The 11,845-nt window shown below is 34.5% G+C and overlaps 2 protein-coding genes across 2 annotated transcripts; both read right to left on the minus strand.

The window, feature by feature from the left end:
* Positions 1-294: 294 nt before the first annotated feature.
* On the minus strand, positions 295-1,349 carry LOC145039157 (uncharacterized). The gene has a single exon (XM_078987265.1). The coding sequence runs from the start codon at positions 1,302-1,304 to the stop codon at positions 633-635; it is 672 nt and encodes a 223-aa protein (XP_078843391.1). The 5' UTR covers positions 1,305-1,349; the 3' UTR covers positions 295-632.
* A 748-nt stretch (positions 1,350-2,097) lies between these two features.
* On the minus strand, positions 2,098-11,342 carry LOC145040684 (uncharacterized). The gene is made up of 6 exons (XM_078988592.1): positions 11,076-11,342; positions 3,365-4,509; positions 3,267-3,271; positions 2,396-3,209; positions 2,225-2,276; positions 2,098-2,109 (listed from the first exon to the last, which is right to left on the minus strand). Exons 1-6 carry the CDS (start codon positions 11,340-11,342, stop codon positions 2,098-2,100), a joined length of 2,295 nt encoding a protein of 764 aa, XP_078844718.1.
* Between the last annotated feature and the right edge of the window lie 503 nt (positions 11,343-11,845).

An 11,845-nucleotide genomic window follows, 5' to 3' on the forward strand; every position in this document is an offset into this window, starting at 1 on the left:
ATGGAAGACGTGAATCTGTTTCATTATTGTTTCTTCATATTCAATCTTTTTGTCTTTTCGTCGTGATTGTTTTGTAGAAAAGAGTCCTCAAAAAGATATGTTGTCTTGCTTGTTTGTGCACTATATGGTCGCAAGGTCGCACCGATCGTAACCATCTTCGGCCCTCGTGAAGATTCGGTGAAAAATGAGGTGACATGGTCTCCGTTGGCTCCTTAAAGGTTTCGTGACTGCCTATGTAGGAAATTTAAGAGATTTTTGTTATTAACTATAAGTTTTAAATTTAACGATATAGAATTTACTTAATGGCATTTTACGCAAATATTTTTATGAATTTCAATTTGATTTTCGTACAATACAAGGCCTCCAAAATATAAGAATCGGACTGCAACTCCACCAATGAACTAAAATAGGAACAATCAAAGTATCGCCACCTAGCAATCAAGAACCAAGTGGACTTTGCAAAGTCACCACTGATTAAAAAGATGATCAACCATCTCCATATCTAAATTACAAACCGCACAAATAGCATAATCAACACCGATAGCTTGTCTTCAAAATTTACTCATGCCGGCACCTATTTTAATCGGAATCTCCAAGGTTTTTAAATAAATAAATAAATGCTTAACAGGGATTCATGGAGTAGAGAATTCAACCGCCAGTCCAGTCCCCATCCCATACTTGCTTTTCTTCTCTTCCTTATACTCACCGTACGATGGTTGAACACCATAACCCTGCTGCTCGTACTGAGGGGGAGCGCCATACTGAGGATAAGGATACCCTGATGGTGGTGCACCGTAGGGACGATCCCCACCGTAGGACGGTGGAGCAGCGTACTGTTGTGGTGGTGGAGCATTACCGTAAGCTGGAGGAGCATAATAAGACTCCCTCGCACGATAGTGGGGTTCCCTGAGGATGACTTTGACCACCACCTTTCCATGGGGGCGGCCGGAAGGACGCTTGACTTTTAGACTATCAGCGAAAGCCTCACCGATTCCGACCTGTTCAATCACATCCTTGAGCTTGAGCTTGGCGGATCCGACTAAGGGTTTTGTGCCCTCTTCGGCGTTAGCATGAACGATGTCGATGTAGAGAGTGGAGTCCTCGATCTGATCGTGGAGAGGGAGGGTGAGTTTTTGATCCCAAAACGGCGCTTCGTCGCCTTCTTGATCGACATGTGTAGAGCATTTGTTACTCGGGTCGACCCAGAGGACGACGTAGGGTTTGAGAGAACCGTGGCGCCAGTTGACGTTTTTCAGGTTTTTGGCAGAGGTAACCGTGACTTCCAGTTCGTAACGAGCCGCCATGATCAGATGGTGTAAGAAGGACAAGTGGTTAATTAGATGTATTCAAAGTGTTGGCATGGTGACTTTAAGGTATGTAGGTATTTATAATGGTTGCAAGTTGGAACTTTGTCATTATAGTCAAAGGATCGTGAGGAATAGTTGGTAGGTTAAATTACCATTTAATCCTCGGAGTAAATTAGATGAATGGTTTGTGGTTACTTTAGGGTAATCCGGGGGTATATTTTGTTCCTAATTTTTTGTTTCCTTTTTTTTTTTTTTTTTTTTTAATTCCGACAGTTTAGCCCATTTAATACACGAAAAACTATATTGACTTTATTTATATTTTTAATTAATTATTTATTTCTTATGTAAAATATAAGAGTTTTTGGGTTCTTGAAAAAAGTATTTATCATTTTAGTGTTCCTTGAAAAATATTTACCATTTTAGTGTTTTTCTTATTTTTTTTACTTTTTAGATTCATTTTCAGTTTTTTTGTTATTTTAAATATCTTATTTTTCTTTTTTTCTTTTTTATTCCATATACATATATATATATATATATATATATATATATATATATATATATATATATATATATATATATATATATAAATGACAGCTTTCATTTTAGTTTTTTTTACCCTTTTTTCCTGTTTTTTTTTTTTAATATTCATTTTTCTTATATAACATTTTTACCAACAAGTTTTAGCTTCAAACATTAAAAAATCATCAAAAAACACTTCTATAATCAAATTTTAATACGCAAAAATTCCAACATTCACATACAATGTTTTTAAAATGAAAAAAAAGACATCTCAACATTGTTTCTTACAAAAAGAACACCACAAAAAGAAAAAAAAAAAAAAAAAAAAAAACTCCAACATTGTTTCTTACAAAAAGAACACCACAAAAAGAAAAAAAAACTCCAACGTTGTTTATTACAAAAAGAAAACCATCACAATTAGCTTGACCTTGAACCGGTAAAAAATCATTACTGTAAAAAAAAAAAAAAAAAAAAGAGAATAACCACAACAAATACCATAAAAATTATATATATATATATATATATATATATATATATATATATATATATATATATATATATTAAATTACCTTGGCATAGACGGACATCGTTTTCGATTATGTCCCGGTTGCCTACAAATTCCACAAAGATTGACATTTCTTCCTTCTTTAATATCCATGCCATTTTTTAGTCTTGTTGAACGAGGACGACCTTTTTTATTTCGTAATAGTTCTAAATTTGGAAGTAATTCATTAAATGGTGATTGTGGCCAATACGCTTCATGAGGAAGCGGGGAGAACTCAGATGCCCAAGTAGCATAATAATATTCAATCGAGTAACATCTATCAACATATTGCCAACTATTCAAAGAGAGTTTGGCACATGCACTCAAGACATGAGAACAAGGATATTTAAATGCCTCCCATTTACCACATGTGCAAGTTTTTTGTTCTAAATTAACTACTTGCACATTTCGACCTCTTTGAGTTATCAACTCAAATATACCTTTTTCTCGGTTAAAAGATCTTAAGGAATGTGCACTTGCTTTTGCCATCAAAGCTACTTGTTTTACAACAACATGTGGAGTATGTGTATCTCCATGAGCCTGAGAACTAGATCCTAAAGGACGTCTCACCTCAAAATAATGCACCATTCTATAGAATGTAAGTTGCACACAAGCTGTGATTGGTAAGAAACGAGCACCTTTAAGTACACTGTTGAAAATCTCTGACAAATTTGTTGTGAGCAACCCATATCTCCTTCCACCATCATGTGCAAGTGTCCATCTATTAAGTGGATGACTCTCCAACCATTGTCGAGCACGTGGATTTAACTTCCCAATTTCTTCCATGATGGAGTTGAACTTTCGAATTTGATTCTGACTCCCGGCACGGTAAGCTAAAGCTTTCAATTATGAATTACGAAACTTGTCATAAAAGTTGTTGATGAAATGTCGTAAACAATACCTTAAAAATTAAAAATAATAATAATAATAATGTTAGTTAATGAAGCAAGTTATTGAAATGTCCTAAAAGAATAGTTAAGAAATATAACAATACCTATGAAAACCACGTGGCTCTAACCATGGAGATCCATGCTCATTGACAGCCTTAAGAATTCCACCATGACGATCAGATATTAGGCATATGCCTTCACGGTCTTTCACCACATGATTCTTGACATGAGAAAGGAACCAATCCCAAGTATCATAAGATTCATTTTCTACAATAGCAAATGCAAGTGGCAAAATTTGATTATTGCCATCAACTCCCATTGCAATTAGCATCTTACCCTTGTATTTACCATACAAGTGTGTGCCATCAATACTAATCACCGGTCGACAATAGTGAAACCCTTTGATAGAGGGAGCAAAAGCCCAAAAAACACGCCTAAATTCAACTTCATCCACATCGTTCGATCTTGAAACACACCATTCAACTATAGTTCCTGGATTGAACTTTTGAAGTGCACCTAGATATTTTGGTAAAGCGACATAAGACTCTTCCCAGTTTCCAAACACATGTTTAATTGCTTTTTGCTTTCCAACCCAAACCTTCTTATATGAAGGAGTATAGCCCAAATTTTCAACTATTTCAGCTCTCAAAGCCGGAATACTGATAGAAGGTTGCTCTTTTATAAGGTGTCTAGTTTCCATAGCAATCAAGCTTGCATCTAGGTTCGGATGGTCTTGAGAAAGATTATAGTGTAAACAAGTGTGTGGACCGGTATACGCTGTGATTTCAAAATAACCACTACGTTTACGTTTACTTGCATGAAGCTTCCATTTGCAACCTGATTGTAAGTACAACTTGCATCTTAGAGTCCAAATAGTTGGGCGTGACTTAATGACCTCAAATTGTCTATGTGTCCTAATGCTATGGATCTTGATTGCTCTAACAAGTTCCTCTTTATCCTTGAAAGAATCTTTTCCCAACTCTCGCGTAAAATCATTCTTACTCGTTGATTGTGTCATAATCCAATTTTCATCAATAGTCAAATTTGTTCCTTCCATATTAGTAAAAGTTAGGGGTAATTCAACATTATTGTCAAAAGATGTTTCATCATCATCTTCATCTCCAATTCCATCTTCCAATATTTCATTTAACTCAACATCATTGTCTATATTCATCAAATTAGTCACAACAGCAGCTTGAGAAATTATAGAAAAATTCTCATTGTCGATCATATCTATAATAGAATTCATCTACAAACAAACAAAAACAAGCAAAAATTGATCAAAAAATGATCATATGAATTTGTGATAACAAAAAAAAAGAAACATAATGCAATCAATTACATCAAAGATTAAAAAAAACAAGCTATGAAGATGGGGAGGCAAAATCAAGACATAAATTGATCAAAACAATAATCAATTCCATTTACAAAAGCAAATAATCAAAATAGAAATTGATCAACAATTCTTCCTAACTAGAAGCAAAATTGAGATAAATAAGAATAGAGAAGCAAAAAAGCAAACATAAACTTAACAATTGGAATCCAAAAGCAAACAGAAAACTGAAGAATCGGAATCAAAATCGACAACTTCACATACCTTGCAGTCGTCGGCGACGATGGAGGAGGCGCAGCCAGCCGCCGACAGATAGAGGAGATGCAGCGGCCGGAGATGGTGGACGACGACAACACAATGAAGCAGCAAGCCCTAGTTTTTTTTTTTTTTTTTTTTTTTCCTTCGTTCCAGCGTTCCAAGCTTCAGGGAAAAACAAAACCGTGTTTTTTTTTTTTTTTCTAAACAATAATATTAGTATTAAAGTTAAATAATACCATTTTGGTAAATACTTATGAGATAACACTAATATGGGAAATACTTTTTGTGATAGCACTATTATGGTTAATAACTCTAAAATCTAATAGGTCCCTTATTTTGCCCAAACCCACCCTTTTTCCTCCCCCACACCCTTGGTTATGTTGGTTTTCTCTAGCAAAACCAATGTTTTAAAAACCGGTTTGAACCGGTCGGTAGAACCGGTTGGACTGAAAACCAGGAGAGAGCGGTTCAACCATCACCGGTTTTATATTGATTTTTGAATCGGATTGAACCGGCCGGTTTTTAGAAAAACCGGTTGAACCGATTAAACCGAATAAAAAGAAATGAAAAAAAACCATTTACATAATAAACTTTGGTAAATTTTTTCAAATCTATTTAGTTTTCTCTAAATAAAAACATATGGTAAATGTTATAAATCCTTTTGATGTGTTTGTATTCATCAAAAACTATATTTCGTTTCAGTATTATACTTTATTTTCTTTTTGATGTATATGGATTGATTTAAAACACTAAAACTTATGATTATATGTTATTTTAATCTATTTGATTCATGTACAACTTCTTTTTAAGTGTATTTTTAATGTTTGAACTTGTAAACATCAAATTCATAATTTCTATATGTACGTATGTGTAGGAAAAAAAAAACATGAAAAGTATAAAAACTGGTTCAGCCGGCAGTCGAACCGGTTAAACCGGTTGAACCGGGAACCAGGAACCTTACTGGTTCAACTAAAAAATCGGGTTTTAAAACATTGAGCAAAACCAACTTCAACAAGACCACAAATGAAACGATCAATCGAACACATTATATTCAAGTCCTTGGACCTACAAGTATGAGGATCCTTTCAAACCAAATAGACTAAAAGTACAGTCATCATACTCCATTCAGACCAAATAAAATTAAAAAACATTCAACTGACCAACCATTCAAACCAAATAGAAACAAAGTATAGTTAATCATCTTCATTCCAAACTCCATAATTTACACCTCTATTCGATTACATAAAACAATACGAATAAGCGTTCTTGGTAATTGAGGCGAAGTCTTAAACTACTTGGGTTTTGTATACTAATGGATCTTTTCGAAAGAGTGCATGTAGAGAGAAATTTAGTCATCTTCATATTATCATCGACCTCGATTCTCTAAATTTGGTCATCTTCATTGGTAAACTTTCAACATGCTTGAATTTGGTTATGTTTTTTATATGGGTGTTGCTAATAAGACACTTATTGGACACTCCATTGATCACTTTTTAAAAAGTCAATTAATAATTATTTGTTTAGAATCAGTTTTTTCAGAAAACAATACAATTTCATTCAATAAAAATATTTAAAAAATTAATTAGATATCTATATTATAATATTATAATATGGAGTTTCTTTTTAACGGATCCTTTTTACATGCAAACAACCTTAGTACGGAAACTTCTAATATGGATTCACATAGAGATGATTAGAAATTAAGGTTAAAGTACACAATACTCTATGAGAACAAGGCTTGTATATGTACACATGAAACCATATTTACTGGATGGTGGGATGTTAGGACCCACTAAATGCTTTTATAAAAATAAATAACTAAATAAACAGTAAAGGTATATTAAAAAATCTATTGAGTAATATAGTCATTTTATGGTTGATATAGACTATATGTGAAACAGTATCAAATTGTAAGGATGGAACAAGTTATAAACAAAATTTAAGTATTGAACATACAAATTATTGGAAATGATAGGGACCATTTGTGTAATATACTCTTGTTATTATTCAAAGGATCATGAAGATTGGTTGGCAAGTCAAATTACCATTTAATCGTTGGAGATAAAATAAAAAGGAATATGTGAAATTTCCAATGCAACCTTTTTAAAAATAAAAACAAATTATTATGCTTTCTACATTTTTTAGCGAGAAGCTATTATATTAATATCTTCTTTAATTAAATAACTATACCACAAAGCTTTTTCGCAAAGGTAATTCATTATAGCTTATTAGCAATTAACGTTTTTATTATTATTATTATTATTATTATTATTATTATTATAATAATAATAATAATAATAATAATAATAATAATAATAATAATAATAATAATATTTACTGAAAAATCTAATTTGACATATATTTACAATTACTATTTATCTTTATAATTATTTTATATTTTATATTTTTATATATATATATATATATATATATATATATATATATATATATATATATATATATATATATATATATATATATATATATATATAATATCTTTTAAAGCGATTTGGTTTTTCACTTACATTAATTTTTCGTTTCAATACTTTTTATAGTTGTGTGAAACAATTTGGTCTTCAGTTTTTACATTTTGCTTTTTTATTTTCTGGTTATTCTTTTAATAAATATTATTAACTATAACAAAATTGGTTTTCAGATTTTCTTTTTTCGGTTGATAAATTAAATATGCCAATATCTTAAATTAAATGTCATTTACTAATTTTTTGCACTAAAATGTCGTTTAATAGTTTCTAACTGAGCACAGACAGGTTGAAGTTTGATTGAATCGACATCTCTAATTGAAACCATGTCACTCGTTTATGTGTCAGGTTGTGCTGATTGTTAAAAATGATCATTTTACCCTTAGGTTCTATTTTGTTAATCGTATAAATAAAGAACCAAAAAAAAAAAAAAAAAAAATACATTGTCATTTCGTATAGCTTTTAAAAAGAAACTAACCAACAAACTAAAATACATTGTTATGTAGTGTATGTACGAAAAAGAAAAAAAGAAAGTTTGTTGCATTTCAAATAGCTTTTTTCACCAATTTCTTTGCAATAACCTAGATAATAAAACCATCAGGCTAATTGCTCCACAGTTCAATATTTAAGAACTTTTTTGCATCACAATTCCGTATTTAGGAAAAACATGTTAACATTTTCTGGGACAGTAGTTGGTAAAAAAATATCATTTCCTTGATTAACCTTGTCCACTGCAGGAGAAAGTGATGACTGGTACTAGGCCTTTAAGGCTCAATAATAATGGCAGGAGGTTTCTTCTTGTTACTATGACCTTCTCTCTATTTTTCATCAATTTCTGATATATATTTGAGTGAAATGAAATAATCTTTTTTTCTAGGTATGAAGCTATCTAACTACAACAATCAAACAAAAGGAAAACATAAATCAAGTTATGTAACACCTGTTTTCCTGGACGAATAGAATTTGGGTTTCAAAGAGCCAAAAGGTTGAGTTTTTGAGAAAAAGGAGCCTCACGATATGAGACATAAGGGCTCAAGACGTGAGATGGGATGCATGATGAATTCTGTCCGGTACTAAGCTCACGGCGTGAGCAATAGGAGCTCACGATGTTAGAATCGTTGCAGCCTAATCCCACAATCTTTTAGGGTTTCCCATGTATTTAATCTCCTTTAACTCGGTATTAACGTTTATTTCTCAGCCTCCACCTCCCTCCAAATCAGAAAACCCTAACCTTCATCCCTCTTGGTGCTTTTGGATCCATCTTTGTGCTTTAGTGGCTAGAAGAAGAAGAAGAAGAGGAAAGTGTTCTAGAGTGTTTTTCCATCAAGGAGGCTTCATCATCATCATCTTGTGCGCATTATGGACCATTGTAAGTAACCGAGATTCAACCTTTATGAGATTAAGTTACTACATCTAGGTTCTTGTCCATTTTCCTTTATGATTATGAAAGTTTGCATGGAGGAAATTTGTAAAGTTGGCAACTTATGACCTTTAAGGGTCCCTTGAGCATCATATCTTATAGATCTGAAGTTTATCTATGATTTATGAATCTTTCATGAGTTTGGGGCGATTTCTTTTCATTTTGACTTAAGATGGGCTTAGGACATAAACAATAATCTGTAAGCACAAAGCTTAGTGAGTTCTCAATACCACATATTTTACATACAACAGAGAACACAACATTCTCTATTGTATGTATGATATGTGGTATTTTAGGAAACTCACTAAGCCTTATGCTTGCGGTTTATTATATATGGTTTCAGGTACTTCTGGTACAAAAGGGAAGGGCCCGGTGTGACTGTGATGCATCCACCCATGTATAACACCGTAAATTTTCAAACAAAATTTTCATTTTTAAAACACATAAAAACTCATGTCATATTTATCAAAAATCACAATTATTTCAAATGTCAAACGCAAATCCACAAAATAAATAATACTATCCAAGAATTCTTAAACATAATCTCAATAGATGTGTAGAATCAAGCTGATGCCTTCCCGCGATCCTAAGAAGTACCTGAAACACATAACACACAACACAGTAAGCACGAAGCTTAGTGAGTTCCCCAAACTACCACATACACAAATAATAAGCCTCTCATGGCTATAACTTAGCATGGATCCTGTGGTCTCATGCGTCTCGGTGAAGACCCTCCAGTCTCACGGCTTGGTGTGCACCCTCCGGTCATGTGTCTCAGTAAGGACCCTCCAGTCTCACAGCTCAGGTTGGACCCTCTAGTCCTATATCATAGTGAAAACCCTCCAGTCCGATCTCAGTAAAACACAGAATAACATAACATATATCACAAAGACAAAATGCATAATATCACATAACTCAATATAAGCACATAGGACCCTCCGGTCAATAACTCAAATAAAACCCTCTGGTCACTCGGTATTACCACTCAGGTAAGTATAGTGAGAAGACTCACCTCAAAAGTGACCGAGTAGATCTAGCACCCTACGAACAGTCTAGACTCTATGTACGTAATATACTAATTTCTAATAAGAAAATTGTAATAAGCACTTGATATGCTAATCTAACTCCTCCACTAAATCTCAAAAGGGTGAAAATACCATTTTACCCCTCCATGGTCTCTATGGTCCACAGTTGACCAAATCCTAAAAGTCAACGAAGTCAATGCTCCAGTCAGTAGCCCATGTTGACTAAACTTGTCGAGTGTACCCATCTAACTCGTCGAGTTCCTTCGTTTTATCTGGAATAGCAGGAAAATCCAACTAAACTCGTCGAGTTGTCTAAGCAAATCGTCGAGTTGTAACGCGTACAGTCCATCGAGAAAAATCCTAACTAACTTGTTGAGTTTGCTTATGCAGTCACTGATTCCCCCTAACCAACTTATAATTCAAACGATTCTAAGCAAAATTAAGGTCCCAAACTCTAGATCTAGCCTCCCAAGGTTGAAATACCACGTGAAGCTGCATGCTTTATATCCATGCATGGCATCTAGGGCTCGAAATACAAACATAAGCTCTATATACGGTTAGATGCATAAAAGCTTGCCTCTAGCTTAATAAAGTTTGGATCTTTGGGTTCATAAGACCTCCTACAATCCAAATCTGAGCTTTTAGTCTCATGACATGCTCAAGTGACTCAATAACCAAAAGATGGATGGGATAAAACCCTAAAACTCCCTAGAATGAGATCTAACAAAAGAAATGATCAAGATGGTAGGTTTTTACCTCCAAACAGAAGCTAATCACTAAAGAACACCGGTTCCAATAGTCTCTCCTTGATCCAATCCGTGTTGCTCTCCAAATCTCCTTCTAAAGATGCACAAGAACACTTAAATTAGTCTTTCCCCCCTCTCTCTCTCTATCTATCTATATCTCTCTCTTACAATGAGTGGAACTGGTCTAGGGTTCCTCACAGAGCTCTAAGCTGACAAGGGAGGTGGATATAAAGGCTTATGGTCCTTTAAATAGGACACAAACCCTAAAAATTAGGGTTTTCTCAATCAACACCTACTCGTCAAGTAGGGGTCCTCCAACTCGTCGAGTAGACTCTAAAAATCATGTGGCCAATAACTCCTCTACTTGGCGAGTTAGGACTCAGGATGTTACATTTCTCCCCCACTAGAATCAGACTTCGTCATCGAAGTCATCCTCTGGAAACAACTTTGGGTATTGCTCCGACATTTCAGACTCCGACTCCCAAGTACACTTTAATCCCTTCCGAGGTTGCCAATGGACCTGAACCAGGGGCACCTCTTTATTCCTTAAGACCTTCACCTTCTTATCCAAGATTGCTATCGGCCTCTTAATGTATTTTAGGCTTTCATCAACCGGAATGTCCTCTAAAGGAACCACTACCGTCTCACAGGCTACGCAATTCCTCAGCTGGGACACGTGGAAGGTGTTGTGAATTTGGCTCAACTTTGTAGATAACTCTAATCTATAAGCTACCTTACCCACTTGTGCGATCACCCTTAAAGGACCTATGTATCTAGGGCCCAACATGCCCTGTTTCTTGAAGCTAATCACCCCTACCATAGGGATACCTTCAAGAGGACAAAATCTCCAACCTGAAACTCTAACTCTAAACGGCGCCGATCGGCGTAACTCTTCTGACGACTCTGGGCTGTCAGTAGCCTCTGTCTGACCTGCTGGGTTTTCTTTGTCGTCTTGAGCAGTATCTTAGTGCCCCCATTACTCTATACCCTACCTCTCGAGGCATAAGCAATAACTTTTCTCACTGCATAAGCACACATCCTAGCCCCTGATTGGATGCATCGCAGTATACAATGAAATCCTCTATCCCTTCTTGAAGAGACAAAATAGGTGCACTGCAAAGGGCTCACTTCAATGTCTGGAACGTAGTATCTTTTTTTTTTCTCCCCAACTAAAAGTTACACCCTTTTGAGTTAGGGTAGTAAGTGATTAATCAATTCTAGAGAAGTTTTGTACGAATCTACTACAATAGCCAGCAAAACCCAAGAAGTGACAAATTTCTGTGGGCATTCTTGGTACTAACCAGTTCTCGATTGCCTTTATTT

Source organism: Lactuca saligna, chromosome 4 (genome assembly GCF_052625555.1).
Source record: "Lactuca saligna cultivar CGN05327 chromosome 4, ASM5262555v1, whole genome shotgun sequence".
NCBI lineage: Eukaryota > Viridiplantae > Streptophyta > Magnoliopsida > Asterales > Asteraceae > Lactuca > Lactuca saligna.

Bases quoted from the DNA above. Each gene is read 5' to 3' on its own strand.
- LOC145039157 (XM_078987265.1), bottom strand. From the start codon at position 1,304: ATGGCGGCTCGTTACGAACTGGAAGTCACGGTTACCTCTGCCAAAAAC.
- LOC145040684 (XM_078988592.1), bottom strand. From the start codon at position 11,342: ATGGTAGGGGTGATTAGCTTCAAGAAACAGGGCATGTTGGGCCCTAGA. The intron at 4,510-11,075 runs GTCTTAAGGAAT...GTTTGTTTGTAG, and splicing joins TCTTGGATAAGAAGGTGAAG to ATGAATTCTATTATAGATAT. The intron at 2,277-2,395 runs GTAATTTAATAT...TTTTTTTTACAG, and splicing joins CGATGTCCGTCTATGCCAAG to TAATGATTTTTTACCGGTTC.